At 39.2% G+C, this 18,066-nt stretch overlaps 1 protein-coding gene across 2 annotated transcripts in view; it reads left to right on the top strand.

Moving 5' to 3' along the window:
* The window catches only part of pcdh15b (protocadherin-related 15b), a 1,523,107-nt gene that overhangs the window by 1,005,157 nt on the left and 499,884 nt on the right, over positions 1-18,066 (top strand). For both annotated transcript variants that reach the window (XM_043712368.1, XM_043712367.1), the window contains one exon: positions 7,463-7,618. In XM_043712368.1, the coding sequence (XP_043568303.1) occupies positions 7,463-7,618 (156 nt within the window). The remainder of the gene's footprint in view (positions 1-7,462; positions 7,619-18,066) is intronic.

Below are 18,066 nucleotides of genomic sequence, written 5' to 3'. Positions count from 1 at the left end.
GCTGGACAAACTTTCCTCATTCCTGAAGAAGGGCTTATGCCCGAAAAGTCGATTCTCCTGTTCCCTGGATGCTGCCTGACCTGCTGCGCTTTTCCAGCAACACATTTCCAGCTCTGATCTCCAGCATCTGCAGACCTCACTTTCTCCTCAATGAATTAATGGCCTACTTTTGCTCCTACAGATCTTATGATCTTAACTCTATAGTTGGTTGGACAGTACAGAACTGGGATTCTGAAGTGTTGGCTGATTTAAGTCGCCACAGTCTGTGAACACAACTGGCGGGGCAGTTTACTTACAAATGTGTTTAATTACCTTTTCTTTATTGTTGTTAGAGCAAATTTCTGGAACTTACAACTTAACAGCACATTGAAGTATGTTCACAATGATCCATCACTCTTTTCTTGAGAATATGTCTGAATGGGCAATGAATATTGAATTGAATTGAATTAGCTACATACTCAAATGAGAATAGTGAAAAGTTTACAAGTCACCACTTATGGTGCCATCTTAGGTACAAGGTACCTAGGTACAAATTCTTCAGTACAAGTTCTTAGAAGAAAAACGAATTAGAAAAATAAAGAAATTAAAAAAGTCCAGCATTACATATCATAGGAATAAATTAGAAAGTAGAGAAATAAAATGTTCAGAATAACAGTCCTTCCAACTCAGTCCATGCTGAAAACTAACCTCCAGTCCACAAAGGGCCTTGACTCCATACCACGCTGAGTTTCACCTCAAGGCTAGGAGACCATTCTGGAATCAGAGGCTGGGAGGCCAGGCTGGGCCAGAGATTGCCATGGGCTGCTGAAAAATCACCATGCTGGGCTGAGAAGCCCCCACGCCGGGTCAAAAGACCACCATACCAGGTAGAGAGACTGCCACACTGGGCTGGGAGACAGTCCTGCTAGGCCAAGGTGATGACTTGCCAGGTCCTCTCTATGACCAAGAGTCTGAGCCCACACTGAAGCTGGGACTTCAAGACATAACTGAGAAGAAAGAACAGAGAGAAAAAAAAATCACTCAAAAGAGGAAAGAAAGGAAAAGAAATGGGCTAGCTCTGGCTGAAGTCTCCTAGTCCATCGCTATCTTGGAGGCTGTAGGTGCAGTATCTAAATCCTAAGAAATATGTATTTTTCAATGAATTTTACAAATCTGATAAAAGATTAATTTATACAGAGCTTCACTGTCCCAGCAATTCCTCAGAGTACTTATTCAACACTAATCACTTGATGTCCTAAGGGGCAGAAGTGGAGCAGGAATAAATGAGATGGTGACCATCTCCTTGGTAGCAATGCCAAAAATAATTAAAGAAATACCTTAACATCCAAAATATGACAGGAAGTAGTTTTGTCAACTTCAAAAGACATTCAGCTTTGTGTATACCCTCGTTCCTTTATGTGACCATTCGTGACAACAAGTATTTCTGTCTCATGTTTTGAAATTGCTTCCCTCAAGTCAAATCTTTTTCAGATGACCTAGTTTATTTTAGTTAAATGTCTCAGAACACTGTTCAAATTAAACACTGTGTATTACAATCATAGGGTCATACAGCATGGAAAAAGACCATTTAGTCCAACTCATCTGCGCTGATCAGATATCCCAATCTGACCCATTTGCCAGCATTTGGCCCATAGCCCTCTAAACTTTTTCTATTCATATCCCCATCTAGATGTCCTTTAAATGTTGTAGTTGTACCATTTCCTCTGGCAGCTTGTTCCATACATGCACCACCCTCTGCATGAATAAGTTACCCCTTAGGTCCCTTTTAAATCTTTCCTCTCTCACCTTAAACCTATGCCGTCCAGTTTTGGTCATTAGTGTAAATTAATTCTGCTTTGTAATTTATAGAGTATTTGCATTGATTTTGCAATGGAGACTGTTATGATTTGCCCATGAATGATATGGTTCATTTCTTTGGAAATGTGCACATTTGATACAACATATTTGTCATGAAAGAAGTTACATTTCAATGTAAATTTTGGCTCTATGGACAATTTGGCATGCCTGCATTCAGCATTATGTCTTTGGTTCAGCTAACTAATTCTGCAGATGGAAGTGTCAGCATCCTCACCTCTAGGTTAGAAAATTGTGAATTCAGGTCCCATTACAGATTTGAGCACTTAATCTCAGCTGACACTTCAATGAAGTACTGAGGGACTGTCTGAAGTCCCGAATTTCAGATGAGTTATTGGATGTGAAAGATCCCATGGCACGCTGAAGAAATGTTGCCAATTCTCCTGATTTTCTGGATTACACTCTTCCCATAACCAAATACATCAAAACAAGTCACCATTAATTTGCTATTTATGGGAGCTGGCTGAGTGGAAATTGTCGGTGACTTTTGTCTGTACACCTGTCTATTTGAAAAGTAATGCAAAGATTGTAAAGTACTTCAGAATGTCCTGAGGGCCTGATAACATCCTATATAAATGCAAGTTACATCCTGAATACAAACTATCTTAGCATCATGAAAAATGACAATAATAATTTTCTTTTTAAAAAGTTACTGTATTGGGACGAGTGTTCTTCCCTCTTCATAGGATCCCTACAATGTGGAAAGAGACCATTTTGGCCACTGGATCCACACTGACCTTTCAAAAAACATCCACAAGACCCAGCCTCCCATCCTATCTCTACATTTCCCATGGCTAACCCAGTTAACCTGCACAACCCTGAACACTCTGGGGCATTTAGCATGCCCAATCCACCTAACCTGCACTTCTTTGGACTGTGGAGCACCTGTGGAAACTCACAGAGAGACAGGGAGAATGTGCCAAATCCACCCATTCACCTGAGACTGAAATCAAACCCGGGTCGCTGGGGCTGTGAGGCAGCAGTGCTAACCACTGTGATGCTGCCCTTGTCCAAGCTGATTTGTCTGATGTGCTGAATTTATTTTTAGTTGGTGAGGTTGAATTCAATAAGTGCCTGATGGTGGGTGGAGATGGAGGTTCAAGCAAGAAGATGTTGGTATGAGTGGTATATGTCAGGATAAGTTACTTTGGGACATAGTTATGTAAAGAAAAGTAGTGCAATTAGATTCTGTGACATCCAAGACGTTTACGCCTTGTGCAATGAATTGAATTATTACATGACTGACTGACACCAATCTTCTGTCTAACATTACTCTGCTTTAAAAAGATTAAAATCTGTTTTTGTTTCTATTTTATTTGCCATTGCTACACCTAGCGCAGTCCTATACCCTCGGAGCAAGACCAAAATTCAGGAAGTCTTAACTATGTCAATTTCAATTATCCACATGAGTGCCCCCTTTGATTATGATGAATAATTGAAGTTCCTTTGTATTTGTGAAATTCAGTCACTCATGGGGGATTCATGAAATATGCTTGCACATATGCAAATTCAAGCTACAATTTTATTCCTTACCCATTGGAAGAGATGTATGTTGCCTTTGTTTTGGAATTATCCTATTATTAGGAGTATTGTCTGATTGGAAATAGTAATGGAGAAGGGATTAACAACAGAGATCTCTGTTTGCAGCAGTGGGAAATAATTTGAATTTGTTGGTATTACTTCAGCAGGGAAGGATTTGGTTGCTTACACTCCACCAGACTGGGGGAGGATGAAATTTTCACGTCCATGGAAGTGGCAAAGAGGAGACAAATTCTTCTCATTTTGCTACCTCTGCAATTAACCAATAGGTGAGAATGTCCAGAAGGTAGTTTTGTCACACATCAGCAATTAACACTCTTAGCAGTCAATTGATGGCCACTTAAGGGCCTCAAATTGCATCTCCCAGAACACCTTCCTCCTCACTAAGCAAGATAGAAAACTAGAAACCACAACAAACCACTTGTCCAATCTGGGGTGATCGTAGATTTAGTCAGTGGGTAAAGAACTGACCCTTGCACCTATCTGCCCATGATGCCCACACCATTTGAAGAACGTTAAAAGAAACCTGCCTCTTGCCACTCGAGAAGGCCTCAACTGGCAGTCTTGAGGACCCTGAAGTTGCCAGCTTCTGATTGGCCAACAGCTTTGGGCTCACTACTCATCCGTATGATGCCTTTCAGCTCTCAGTGAGCTCATCGACAGGCTGTCTGGTATACTGCCTCACTGCTGGGAGCTGTGAATCTTTGTCTCATATCTTTGCCCCACATTTATAAAGAAATCAGAAGACTTGGCCAGTGTTTCAAGATGTGTGGGACAACTGATCCATTTAACAGAGCAAACAAGAGTACCTAAATATAAAACAAAGAACTGTGGATGCTGAAGAGTTGAAACAAAAACAGAAAATGATGGATCATAGAATCCCTACAGTGTGCTAGCAGGCCATTCAGCCCATCATGTCTGCACTGATCCTCTGAGACCCACCCTTTTACCCTATCATTGTAACCCTGCATTTCCCATGGCTAATCCACTCAGCCTGCACATACCTGGACATTATGGGCTATTTAGTGTGGCCAATCCACCTAACCAGCACATGTTTGGATTGAGGGAGGAAACCAGAGCACTCAAAGGACACCTGTGCAGACATAGGGAGAACATGCAAACTCCATAATATAATCGCCTGAGGCTGGAAACAAACCCCTGACCCTGGCGTTATAAGGCAGTAGTGCTAACCACTGAGCCACTTTGCTGCCCAAAGAGAAATGCAACAGGCCTGGCAGCATATTTGGAGAGAAATAGAATTAATGTTTTCAGTTCAGTGATCCTCCTTCAGAACTGGTTGCAGGACCACTGAACTCAAAAATGTTAATTCTGTTTTCTCTCTATAGATGCTACCAGACTCTAAAGAAATTTCCCCAGCAATTTCTGTTTTTGTTAAGAAGAGTACCTACTTGTCAGGAATCAGGCTCAGACAGGCAAGAAAAAAGTAGGTTAACTGGGAATGGACAAGGGATATCAGGCAATTATATTCTAGCAAAGCACAGCAAAGTAGTGAAGAAAGGGCATATAATAAATTTAATTTTAAGAAATTTATTAAAACTTTCAGGAAAGAAATAACATATTGCATTCAAAGAGTAAAGAAAACCACTATACAGGTTAAAACGTTCAGCAAATGAACAAAAACCTAAATAACCTAATTGCCTCTGAGCATAATTGATGCAGCACTAAATATGAGGCACTTCATACGGTGAAACATTAATCCTAAATTCTGGCTCAGTTTTAAGTGTGAAATGCAATGAAAAGGAAAGAATGGAATGGTACTCTTAGGCATGTAATATTGTTTCTTCTTGCTTACTTCCTGGAATTCTGTGATTAACATTATTGGAGGAACCAATATCACCTTTGAGGAAAGCTAGAGAGGAGCAAGAAATTTGACCTTGCTGGCATCATCTGAATCACAAGTCTTTTTCTCAGTTTCTATTGTTTATTCTTTTGCATAATTTGCATCATGCTACAATACTGCTTTGTTTTCCCTCTCGCATTGTCCATTACTACAGAAGCCTGATCAACTAGCTGAAGGATGAACAAAAGATTATGAGGGTAAAGTGTTGAAGAATTTTGCATGTATCTGATGCAGGCTAATTTACAAATGTGCGTGAAGTTCATTACTGCGTATTTATTTGTCACTTTAGTCACTTAGCTAATTTAGATTGGATGCCAGTAAATAATTACTGCCAGTATGTTTTTAATCATAATTCTGCTGCTTTAGGCTGTTTTAGAACTGCAATTTCAGATTAGTTGAGTCTTGCTGCTATCAACTTTACTTATCTTCCTGTCACTAACTTGTCATTTCAGTACGCCATTTTGACTTATCTCCTTGTCACTTGCTTGTCATTTCAATACACCATCTTTCTCTTATGCTAATGTGTCTGTGCTAGGTCTGCTATAATGCTCCAGCAAAGTCCAACATAACATCTCATTTTCCGTTACACGACTTTACAGTCTTCAGGACTCAACATTGAGTTCAACAACTTCTGAGCACAAACATGTTAAGTAGCTATTTACAATTATCGTCACTTTAACAGGTAGCATGCCTGTTAAGTTGCTTTTAAATTCCCAACTCAACCCAGTAAGAATAACACATGTGTAGAGCTTTTTATGGTTTATTGAATCTTAGAATCCCTATAGTGTGGAAGCAGGCCATTCAGACAATCATGTCCACACTGCCCCATCGGGGAGCATCCCACCCACACCATGTTAATTAGCTGCTCCTCCCCCATGTCTTGTTTGTTTTGTCTGAGTAAAGTCGATCTATTTTCTACTGTTCACACCCACTATTAACACCCATTTTTTTTTTATCTATGACAATTGGCTCTCCCTTTGTCTTTTCTTCTGGGCACTTTCATTATCTATTCTACTTACAATTCCTTCCCCTTTGCCAACAGCTTAAAAGCAATAAATTTTCCAACCTATTCAGTTCTCCACAAGAATGTTTTGGAGCTGAAACACTAATTCTGTTGCTTTCTGAATAAATGCCGACAGGCATGCTAGGGTTTCTTTGGCACTTTCAATTTTATTGCCATTTCCCAGCATCCACAGTATTATATATCTTCATTTTTTTTAAATCAATGATGTTGACACATTGTGTCTTCCACATCCTTCTGAAGTAATGTTACTGGAAAAGTAGTGCTGTTATATAGGACACAATCATGCATCCTGAACCCATGATATGCAGAGATGTGCGGGTTAGGTACATTAGCCATGCTAGATTGCCTCTCATGTCCAGGAATGTACATGCGAGATGAATTAGCTATAGGAAATGCAGGGTTACAGGGATGGGGTAGGGGGTGGGGGTGGGTGGGATGCTCTCCGATGGGGCAGTGTGGACTTGATTGTCTGAATGGCCTGCTTCCAAACTATAGGGATTCTAAGATTCAATAAACCATAAAAAGCTCTACACATGTGTTATTCTTACTGGGTTGAGTTGGGAATTTAAAAGCAACTTAACAGGCATACTACCTGTTAAAGTGACAATAATTGTAAATAGCTAAAAGAATAAAAAGTATAATCAAAGGGTCAAAGGAAAGGACATAAATTTGAACAGAGAATGAAAGATCAACAGTTGGGCATCAATACAAAGTAAAAGCATTCATGACAAGATACTTCTTTTAGAGTTAGGATTGATTCAGGTAGGATTCAGCAATATGTGCACAACAAATCAAAAAATACTTTTGAGAATGATAAAGTTTCAGATTTGATTTATAATGTAGAATTAACCAACATAACAATAAATGTGCTGCAGCCCGCAGAATATTCACGGGATTGGGAAAAAAAAATGTTGCTTTCTGTATATTGTACTAAGCCTGTATTTAATTAGGTATTGACAACTTGATACGGTCAAATGTCACATTATTTGTGATTGCCATCTTAGCAGTTTGTTTATATATTTTTTAAAAAAACATTGACTGAAAGTTCATAATATAACATTCCAGGAATGCCCATGACAGTTTTTCATGCAGCAAACCAGAATGTTTCAATGAGATTTGTGTCGGTAGAATATATCTTAAATAGCTTTGATTCTGAAATTTTCTCTTTGTTTTATCATTAATAGCCTCCATCAAATATCCAGTCTATTGTTGTTGTACTCGATTGCCTAAACCTGCGGGTTGGAAGTGTCATCAAACATGAAGTGCGAATTATAGTAAGGGATCGGAATGACAACTCTCCGTCTTTTCAGCAGTCAAGATACCATGTGGAAATCAATGAGGTTGGTATGCCAATAGAGATAATCGATTAACTGGCATGCAGCTTTGACACATTATGTCTTTGTGGTTAGTTTAAATGCCCATGAAGTTAATATCTGTAGGAGTTGGTATGAATGTCAGTCTGAATGTTTATATGTATTTGTGTTGCAAATCAGAACAAGCTGTTTCCTATTCCATTTTAAAAAGCATAACAACAATGCCAATTAATTCATCCAACTGAAATAAGTTATGACTAAATATACTGTGCTTGTGTGATTGGAAATAAATGAACTCAGTCCTTGAAAATGATTGAAAATGCTTCTGCTGTGTTGAAAATTGTTATTTGAGACCTTTAAACAAGCTGTGACAAAAACATTAATGTGGCAGAAAGTGTAAACAATGATTAAAGTTACTTTGGAAACAAATCATGAAGCATTCAAAATCTTTAAATTACCATTTACTCCTGAACTGAGAAATGGTTCTGGACTATGTAAGTCCTATTTTGTTAACACATAATTAATAAATGGTGAAACAAAAATAGAAATTGCTGAAAAGCTCAGCAGGTCTGACAGCGTCTGTGGAGGAAATCAGAATTAATGCTTCAAGTCGAGTGACCATTCTTCATTTCTTTCCACAAATGTTGCGAAACCTGCTGAGCTTTTCCAGCAATTTCTGCTTATGTTTCTGATTTACTGTTCGTTTGCAGTTCTTTTGGTTTTTATTGTTAAGTGGTTCCTGTTTCATTATGAACATTAAGCTGATGGGAAATAAATGGGATCAGATTATCCGATTGATCCATTCTGTAGACTTAAAGGTTAAACATTGTCAGAGTGATTTGAGATTCAGCATGCAAATTGTACCTTGCAGTGTGATCATAAAAGAAAATAGAATACAGGAGCAGGAGTGGATCAGTTAGCTCTTCAAACTTGCACTGCTATTCAATATATACAGAGTTATGTTAGTGGTCAAACACCTAGATTAATGATCCGGTGATATCAGTTCAAATTCCATCATGGCAGCTGTGGAATTTAAATTTAACTAAATAAAATCTGAGTGGTAAAGATAATATCAATAATGATGAAACTATCCCATTGTTCTAAAAACCCATCTGGTTTACTGACTCCTTTAGGGAAGAAATGGTGCCATTCCTACCTGGTTTGGCCTACGCACAACACCAGACCCACTGGAAAGTGTTTGTCTCTTAATTACCTTCCAATCTAACATGCCTTCAAGTGTTTTCAGGAAAGTGGCTACCATCACCGCATTTTGCAGGGAAATTAGATATTGATAAGGAACACTAGCTTTACCAGGGATGCATGCATTCCTTCAATGTATATTTATATATACATATTTGCTCTGTAGTTATTCTGATTGGTTGCTACTGCTTCAGCAAGAACCTTGTCTATCAGCATAAATTGGGTTTCTGACAAACTTGCATTGAAGTTTCAGGAGCATGCCCAAAGTAATTAACTTTTGTGATTCAGTTCCTGGAGGGCATGGTTGCACGTAGCTTAGCTGGTATAAGACATGTGCTAATATCACAAAATGAAAGTTATCTAGCCTGGTTTACTTTGTTTGTTTGTTGCTTGGCAATTCTGCAAAAATACTTTTAATGTCACCAAAGCTAATATAGCTCCCTTGAGTGATTGGAAAAATGATGGACGAGATTGAACAGGAAAAATATGAAATTCCAAATTCCAAAGCCAGCCATGAACAAGAATGTACTGAACACTCACCAGACAAAAACATTGGAGACATTTACCTAAACAAAAATTTATTCCTATGACCTATAGTGCTGGTATTTACTTCTTTACTTTTCTATACTTTTTTTCCCTAAGACTTTATACTTGCAAATCTGCACCTCGGTACTTTTGTATGAAAGATGGCGCCATATGTGGCGACTCGTAAACTTTTCGCTGTTGCCGTTTGAATACATGTGACAAAAAGCTAATCCTCATCGAATTCTAAAATGTAGGATTTTGACAGCCTCACACTTCAGGTTGTTTAGCTCAGAAGAAAATTTGTTTCTTAGGTAAGGACACATCCACACACAGACAATTATCAGGTGTTATCACAAATGCTATTTTTCCACTCAGATCAAGGATGTGTTTGCCTTACATCCTTTGTATTATTGTCCACATGTTTTGCAACTGCAATGCTTTTAAGTAATGTACTTTGATCAAATTTGCAAAATGTGCTATTGTGTCTGGTCATCACATTTTACCCCTGATTGGAACAAGCATCACCATAGCCAAAATTAGAACAAGTTGAGAATGACAGTGGTGGAAAGGTTGAAAAGAAACAAATAGTATAAGTATTTTTACATTACTTCACAAAAAGACATTTGAGGGAGACATGCAGGTAAAAAAGAACACTCTGAAATGAATTCAGGTCAATGATTAACAATGCCATAAATATGCACATTTGCATTGAAATGACCTGACCTGAGGAAAAGGATTGAGCTGTTATATTAAGAAAGAAGGCTTCACCAAGCTGAGAGAGCAAAACAAATGTCATCCTGTAAAACTGCAGAAATTACAAGTCAACTAGAAGCATTTGAGTTATAATTATGAAAGCTAAGTGTTGAAATGGGATAAGTTGTGCCTGCAAAATATAAATACTTTTTCCTGGAAAATTGACCACAAGGGGCCTCAGAAAATGTAAAATTACAGGAAAAAGCAAAAGATATACACCTTTCTGGGTGGGTGCAGTTTCTATCGCAATACTCAATACTCTATTTCCACATTGTCCCCATACCCCATGATGCCTTCAAAAAATAGAAAGCGTTGTCTCTTCCTTGAGTATATTCAGTGACCTGGCTTCCATGACTTTCTATTGCAGAGATTTTCACAGATTTACTACCCTTTGAGTGAAGAAATCTTTCCTTATCTTCATCATAAATCAGAAGTCACATGACACCAGGTTATAGTCTGATAGGTTTATCAGATATCACAAACTTTTGGAGTACTGCTCCTTTGTCAGGTGAAGTGACGAAGGAGTAGCGCTCCGAAAGCTTGTGATTACAAATAAACCTGTTGAATTATAATCTTGTGTAGTGTGACTTTTGACTTTGTCCACCACAATCCAACGCTGACACCTCCACATCTTAGTCTTAAATAGCTGACCTGTACCCTGAGACTATGTGACCCGGGAAATGTCCTCTTGCATCAAATCTGTCCTGCCCTGTTAGATTGCTTAATGGTTAAATCAGATCTCTTCTCATCTTTCCAAAGATCAAAAAAAAATACAGGCCCAGTTGAACCAGTCTCTCCTAATAGGACAATTTTGCCATCCCTAGTATCAGGAAAAAGTGATGGCTGCGTAGATGCTAGAGATCAGAGTCGAAGAGTGTGATGATGAACTTCTGCTCGAAACATCGACTCTCTTGCCCATCGGATGCTGCCTGACTGCCTGTGCTTTTCTAGCACCACACCCTTCGACATCCCTGGTATCAGCTGAGTGAAACTCTGGTGCACTCCCTCTATATCAAATATATTCTTTCTTAGGTAGGGAGACTACAAGTGCAAGCAATACTCCAAGTATGGTCTCACCAAGGCCCTGCATAAGTCACATTAGTGAACTCAAATTCACTTGCAAGGAAGGGCAATGACCCTTTTGCTTTCTTAATTGCTTGCAGTACCGACTTGACAGCTTTCTTTGACTGATATACAAGGGACACCCAGATGCCTTTGTACACACACACTTCATATTTAGCCACATTGTACTGTATCTGCCATGTGCTTGCTCATTCACTCAACTTTTCTAAATCAGCTTGAAGCCTCCTTGTATCCTCCTAACAAGACATAGTCCCACACTGCTTTGTGCTATTAACAAATTGAAAATGTTGTGTTTGGTTCCCTCATCCTAGATATTTATAAATATTGTGAATAGCTGCAGTCCAAACATTGATCCTTGTGGTACTCCACTGGTCACTACTTACCACTTGGAAAGAGACCCATTTATTCCTATTTCCTGTCTGCCAATGAATTCTTGATCCATGTGAAATATTATTAACTCCATCACATGTGAACAAAAAGAACTAAGAACAATACAGCACAGGAACTGGCCCTATGGCCCTACAAACCTGCGCCGACACATTTTGCCCTTCTTTACTAAAATAGCCTTCACTTACAGAATGCTCTTCCTATTCATGTTTTCATGCAGGTACTACTTGAATGCTACTAGAACATAGAACATTACAGCGCAGTACAGGCCCTTCGGCCCTCGATGTTGCACTGACCTGTGAAACCAATCTGAAGCCCATCAAACCTGCACTTTTCCATTATCATCTGTATGTTTATCCGATGACCATTTAAATTCCCTCAAAGTTAGTGATTCTAGTACTGTTGCAGGCAGTGCTTCCCATGACCCTACTACTCTAAGTAAAGAAACTACCTCTCACATCTGTCCTATACCTATCATCCCTCAATTTGACACTGTGCCCCCTCATGATAGCCATCACCATCCAAGAAAGAAGACTCTCAATGTCCAACCTATCTAATCCTCTGATTATCTTAAATGACTTAATTAAGTCACCTCTCAACCTTCTCCTCTCTAACGAAAACAGCTTTAAGTCCCTCAGCCTTTCCTTATAAGACCTTCCCTCCATACCACGCAACATCCTGGCAAATCTCTTTTGCACTCTTTCCACTGCTTCCACATCCTTCCTCTATAATGCGTCAAGCAGAACTATATGTAATATTCTGCGTGTGGCCGCACCTGAGTTTTATACAGCTACAACATGATTTTATGACTCCAAAACTCAATCCTTCTGCCAATAAAAGCTGATACATAAAAGCTATGCCTTCTTAACAACCCTATCAGCCTGAGTGGCAACCTTCAGGGATCTATGCACACAGATCTCTCTGCTCATCCACACTACCAAGAATCTCACCATTAGCCCAGTACTCCGTAGTCCTGTTACTCCTTCCAAAGTGAATCACCTCACACTTTTCTGCATTAAATTCCATTTGCCACCTCTCAGCCCAGCTCTGTAGCTTATCTGTATCTCTCTGTGACCAGCAACACCCTTTCACACTGTCCACAACTTCACTGACCTTCGTGTCACCTGCAAATTTACTAACCCGTCCTTCTACGCCCTCATACAGGTCATTCAAGAAAACAAAAAACAGCAATGGCCCCAAAACAGATCCTTGTGGTACACCACTAGTAACTGAACTCCAGGATGAAAAGTTTCCATCAACCACCACCCTCTGTCTTCTTACAACTAGGCAAATGCTGATCCAAACCGCTAAATCGTCCTCAATCCCGTGCCTCCATATTTTCTGCAATAGCCTACCGTGAGGACCCTTATTAAATGCTTTATTGAAATCCATGTACACCACATCAACTGCTTTACCCACATCCACCTGTTTGGTTACCTTATCAAAGAACTCAATAAGGTTTGTGAGGCGCGACCTACCCTTCACAAAACCATGTTGACTATTCCTAATCAAATTATTCCTTTCTGGATAATTATAATTCCTCTATCTTATAATATTTTCTAATATTTTACCCACAACCGAAGTAAGGCTCACTGGTCTATAATTACCATGATTGGGCTCTACTCCCCTTCTTGGACAAGGGGACAACATTCGCTGTCCTCAATTTTCTGTCACTATTCTTGTAGACAATGATGATATAAAGATCAAAGACAAAGGCTCTGCAATCTCATCCTTAGTTTCCCAGAGAATCCCAGGATAAATCCCATCTGGCCCTAGGGACTTGTCTATTTTCCCATTTGCCAGAATTGTGTGCTTCTTGCCTGAACTTTAATCCCATCTAGTCTAATAGCCTGTATCTCAGTATTCTCCTTAACAACATTGTCTTTTTCCTGTGTGAATATTGATGAAAAATATTAATTTAGCACCTCCCCTATCTCCTCGGACTCCACGCACAACATCCCACTACTATTCTTGATTGGCCCTAATCTTACTCTAGTCATTCATTTATCCCTGACGCACCGATAGAAATCTTTAATGTTTTCCTTGATCCTACAAGCTAAAAGCTTCTCATGTCCCCTCCTGGCTCTTCTTAGCTCTTATTTTAGGTCCTTCCTGGCTAACTTGTAGCCCAAACTGAGCCTTCACGTCTCATCTTTACATACGCCTTCTTCTTTCCCTTGAAAAGAGATTCAACTTCTTTAGTAAACCACGGCTCCCTCACTCGACCACTTTGTTCTTGCCTGACAGGTACATACTTATCAAGCACACGTAATAGCTGTTCCTTGAATTAGCTCTATATTTCAATCATGCCCATTCCCTGCAGTTTCCTTCCCCATCCTTTGCATCTGAAATCTTGCCTAATCAGATCAGAATTGCCTTTCCCCAATCTATAACTCTTACCCTGCGGTATATGCTTATTCCTTTCCATCGCTAATTTAAATGTAACTGAGTTGTGGTCACTATCACCAAAGTACTCACCTACCTCTCTAACACCTGGCCTGGTTCATTACCCAGTATCAAATCCAATGTGGCCTTGACCCTTGTTGGCCTAACTATATACAGTGTCAGGAAACCATCCTGCATACATTGGACAAAAACTGACCCATTTAAAGTCTCGAACTATTGTGTTTCCAGTCAATATTTGGAACATTAAGGTCCCCCATAATAACTACCCTATTACTTTCGCTCCTATCCAGAATCATCTTTGCAGTCCTTTCCTCTACAATCTCTGGAACAGTTCGGAGGCCTATAGAAAACTCCCTACAGGGTGACATCTCCTTTCCTTTTCTAACCTCAGCCCATACTACCTCAGTAGATAAATCCTCATCAAATGTTCTTTCTGCCACCGTAATACTGTGCTTGACTAACGATGCCACACCACACCCACCCCCACCACTTTACCACTTTTCTTGTTCTTACTGAAACATCTAAACCTCGGAACCTGCAACAACCATTCCTGTCTCTCCTCTATCCATGCCTCCAAAATGGCCACATCACTGAAGTCCCAGGTACCAACTCATGCTGCAAGTTCACCCAGCTTAATCCAGATGCTCCTTGTGTAGAAGTAGACACACTTCAAACCACCTTCCTACCTGTCAGTATGCTCTTACAACCTTTAAACCTTATTTATGACCTCACTACTCTCAACCTCCTGTACACTGGAGCTACAATTTAGGTTCCACCCCCCTGCTGAATTAGTTTAAACCCTCCATAGAGCATTAGCAAACTCCTCCCCCACGCCCCCAGGATGTTCATATTCCTCTGGTTCAGGTGCAGACCATCCCATTTGTAGAGGTCCCACCTATCCCAGAATAAGCTCCAATTATCCAGGAGTCTGAATCCCTCCCTCCTGCACCATCCCCATAGCTCCATGTTCAACTCCTGTCTCTCCTTATTCCTCTGGCGATGGAAGCAGATATAATAGCAGGAATTATGTTATAGATAGGAAAAGGGATAGGAATGTCAGGCAGAAATTCAAGGAGCTAGGGTGGAAACTTAGAGCTAGAACAAACAGAGTGGTTACCTCTGGTTTGTTACTTGAGGAATAACAAACCAGAGATAACCACTCTGTTTGTTCTAGCTCTAAGTTTCCCACCCTAGCTCCTTGAATTTCTGCCTGACATCCCTATCCCTTTTCCTATCTATAACATAATTCCTGCTATTTTGTCTGCTTCTACCACCTCCTCTGGCAACTGTTCCAAGCGCTCACCAAACTTTGTGTGAAAAAATTGCCTTTTAAACTTACTTCCCTGCTCCCTGCACCTTGAACCCATGTCGCCTAGTAATTGACCCTTCCATCCTGGGATAAAACCTCATACTTTCTATTCTAACCATGTCATTCATATTCTTATAAACTTCTTTCAGATCGCCTCTCAACCTCCTGTGATCCCATGAAAATAATCCCAGTCTATCCAACCTTTCTTCACAGCTACAATTCCCCCATACCAGGTAACATCTTGGTAAATCTTTTCTGTACCCTAACTTTACCTTTACTCACTATCCACTTATGAGGGATCTTCTCAAATGCATTAATAAATCCAAACACACCACATCCACTTGTTCTCCCTTATCCATTCGATAGTTACATTCTCCAAAAGACTCCAGTGGATTTGTTAAGCATGGTTTGACTTTCATAAACCCAGGTTTTGTCCAATCCTGTTAAAGCTTTTCAAAATATTCTGTTGTCACACCTTTTGCAATTGACTATAACATTTCCCCCATTACTGATGCTAGACTCATTGATCTGCATTTCTTTTTTACCCTCTCTCTCTGACCCCTAACCTTTTTAATTAGTGGGGTAATAATCAGTTTCTTTTATTAAAATTATTTTTTCCTCCTGTCTCAATTTGTCAAATCTGTAATTGCTCTTGATAAGCATTTTCATTTTTCTGCTACAATTTCAACTCTGTACCCATGTTAAGTCTATACAAAACCATAGTTTTTGAGTTGATCCTCCTTGATTAACAGGTCAAAAGGCCTACAAGTAGGGTGTTTCATAAGAGATTGCAGTCAACAAATTATATCTGTAACATTACTTTGATGAGTGGTTGCTATGTGACACCGATATCTTGTGACAAAGATTTCCTTCAAGCAGTATAAAATAAAGATAGCAGTAATCTTTTTTATTCCAAAACAAAACCATAGTTTTTGAGTAAGTCAGTTGATCCTCCTTGATTAGCAGGTCAAAAGGCCTACAAGTAGGGTGTTTCATAAGAGATTGCAGTCAACAAATTATAACTGTAACATTACTTTGATGAGTGGTTGCTATGTGACACCGATATCTTGTGACAAAGATTTCCTTCAAGCAGTATAAAATAAAGATAGCAGTAATCTTTTTCATTCCAAAATGTACAGAGCTGTTTGCTATTTCTTAGCTCTATGAAGAATCTGAATAGTGCACAATAGGAAATTTAATGATTTCACCGTTTTTGGTCTCTTGATATTCTTTCTGTTTCTGACCTTCCAAATGCCACTTTCACTCAGACTTTGAGCTTAGCATTGCCATGATTTCTCTCAAATGTACAGTTTCCCTGCAATTTGACAGAGATTACACTTTAAAATCACTTCATTCAGTAAAAGAGTTTTGGAATATTAAGAGGTTCTGAAATAGCACTACATGAATGCAAATCTGTTCCTCCTCTCTCTTGAATATAGTTTAAAAATCAAACACCAGGTTATAGTCTAACTTTCAGAGCTCTGCTCTTCACACCTGATGATAGGTTTATTTGGAAGCACTATCAGACGATAACCTGGTGTTGTGTACTTTTTAACTTTGAGGAGAAAGTGAGGGCTGCAGATGCTGGAGATCAGAGCTGAAAATGTGTTGCTGGAAAAGCGCAGAAGGGTCAGGCAGCATCCAGGGAACAGGAGAATCGACGTTTTGGGCATAAGCCTTCCTGAAGAAGGGCTTATGCCCGAAACGTCGATTCTCCTGTTCCCTGGATGCTGCCTGACCTGCTGCGCTTTTCCAGCAACACATTTTCAGCTACTTTTTAACTTTGTCCACTCCAGTCCAACACCGGCTCATCATCGTCATCTCCTGAATATATTCACCAACAAAGATAGTCAGTTATAAAAATACAAAAGCCTTATGGTACCTTACCTAAGGAATTCAATTGATATAATTTTTATGGGCTAATTTAATCCTTGGAATTATTACAGTTAAAACTAATGCTTTCCTTACCTGTATTTATGTCCACACCCATATATTGTGTACTAAGAATCAGAATTGGTACTAGATGTCTGAATAATTTTCATTTTCTTTGACAAAGGACATAAAAGCTTTTATAAGAAGCCCAGCTGAGTTCAGTTAACTCAGTGAATGTGAGAAATTCAATCTAGGATCATTGTTATCTACATTACTCTCCATTGCACCCAGTAGTTCAATCATTCAGCACTTGGAGCAAAATATATGTAAATCAATGTGCTATATGTTCTAGTACTGGTGTAATGTAAAGCTCATTTTATAATCACTTTATTCAGATTCACAGAAGTAGCATTTGTTGCCACAAAATATATTGGTCCAGGTGATGTTCAAATCCTTTCTAATTATTGTAATTGTCTTTCAGTCAACTGGCACTCTTCAGTTAGACTTGCATTTAATTTGAAGTAGATGGCAAAGAGTTGAAGCAATTACTGTAAATGTTGGATAACACCAATCGGTCAATTTCTTTAATCAGGTATAACTATACAGAAACATTAGTCTACTCGAAATGACCCAGCAAAATTACATAATACATTTAAATAACATATATTTCTCGATTACATTAGCATTCTCGTTTAACCCAGCTTTATTCTTTGCAGTTGCACTTAATTCCCATCTGTCAACTTTTCACTTGACTGTTCCCTGTCTTTCAGAATCAGGAAATATTTGTTTTTGAGAGGCTTTGTGTGATAAATATTATACCATGTTTATCTAAGCATTAGCTAGATTATTGAGTCATTAGTGTGTTCAAGCGACGCCTAGATTATTATATATTCAGATACAGCTCAGCATATTTGGATCCTGCAGTGTTGAAGCCATTATC

Source organism: Chiloscyllium plagiosum, chromosome 22 (assembly GCF_004010195.1).
Source record: "Chiloscyllium plagiosum isolate BGI_BamShark_2017 chromosome 22, ASM401019v2, whole genome shotgun sequence".
NCBI lineage: Eukaryota > Metazoa > Chordata > Chondrichthyes > Orectolobiformes > Hemiscylliidae > Chiloscyllium > Chiloscyllium plagiosum.
Note: the sequence above shows the minus strand (reverse complement) of the source record. Positions and strands in the feature narration are given on the sequence as shown.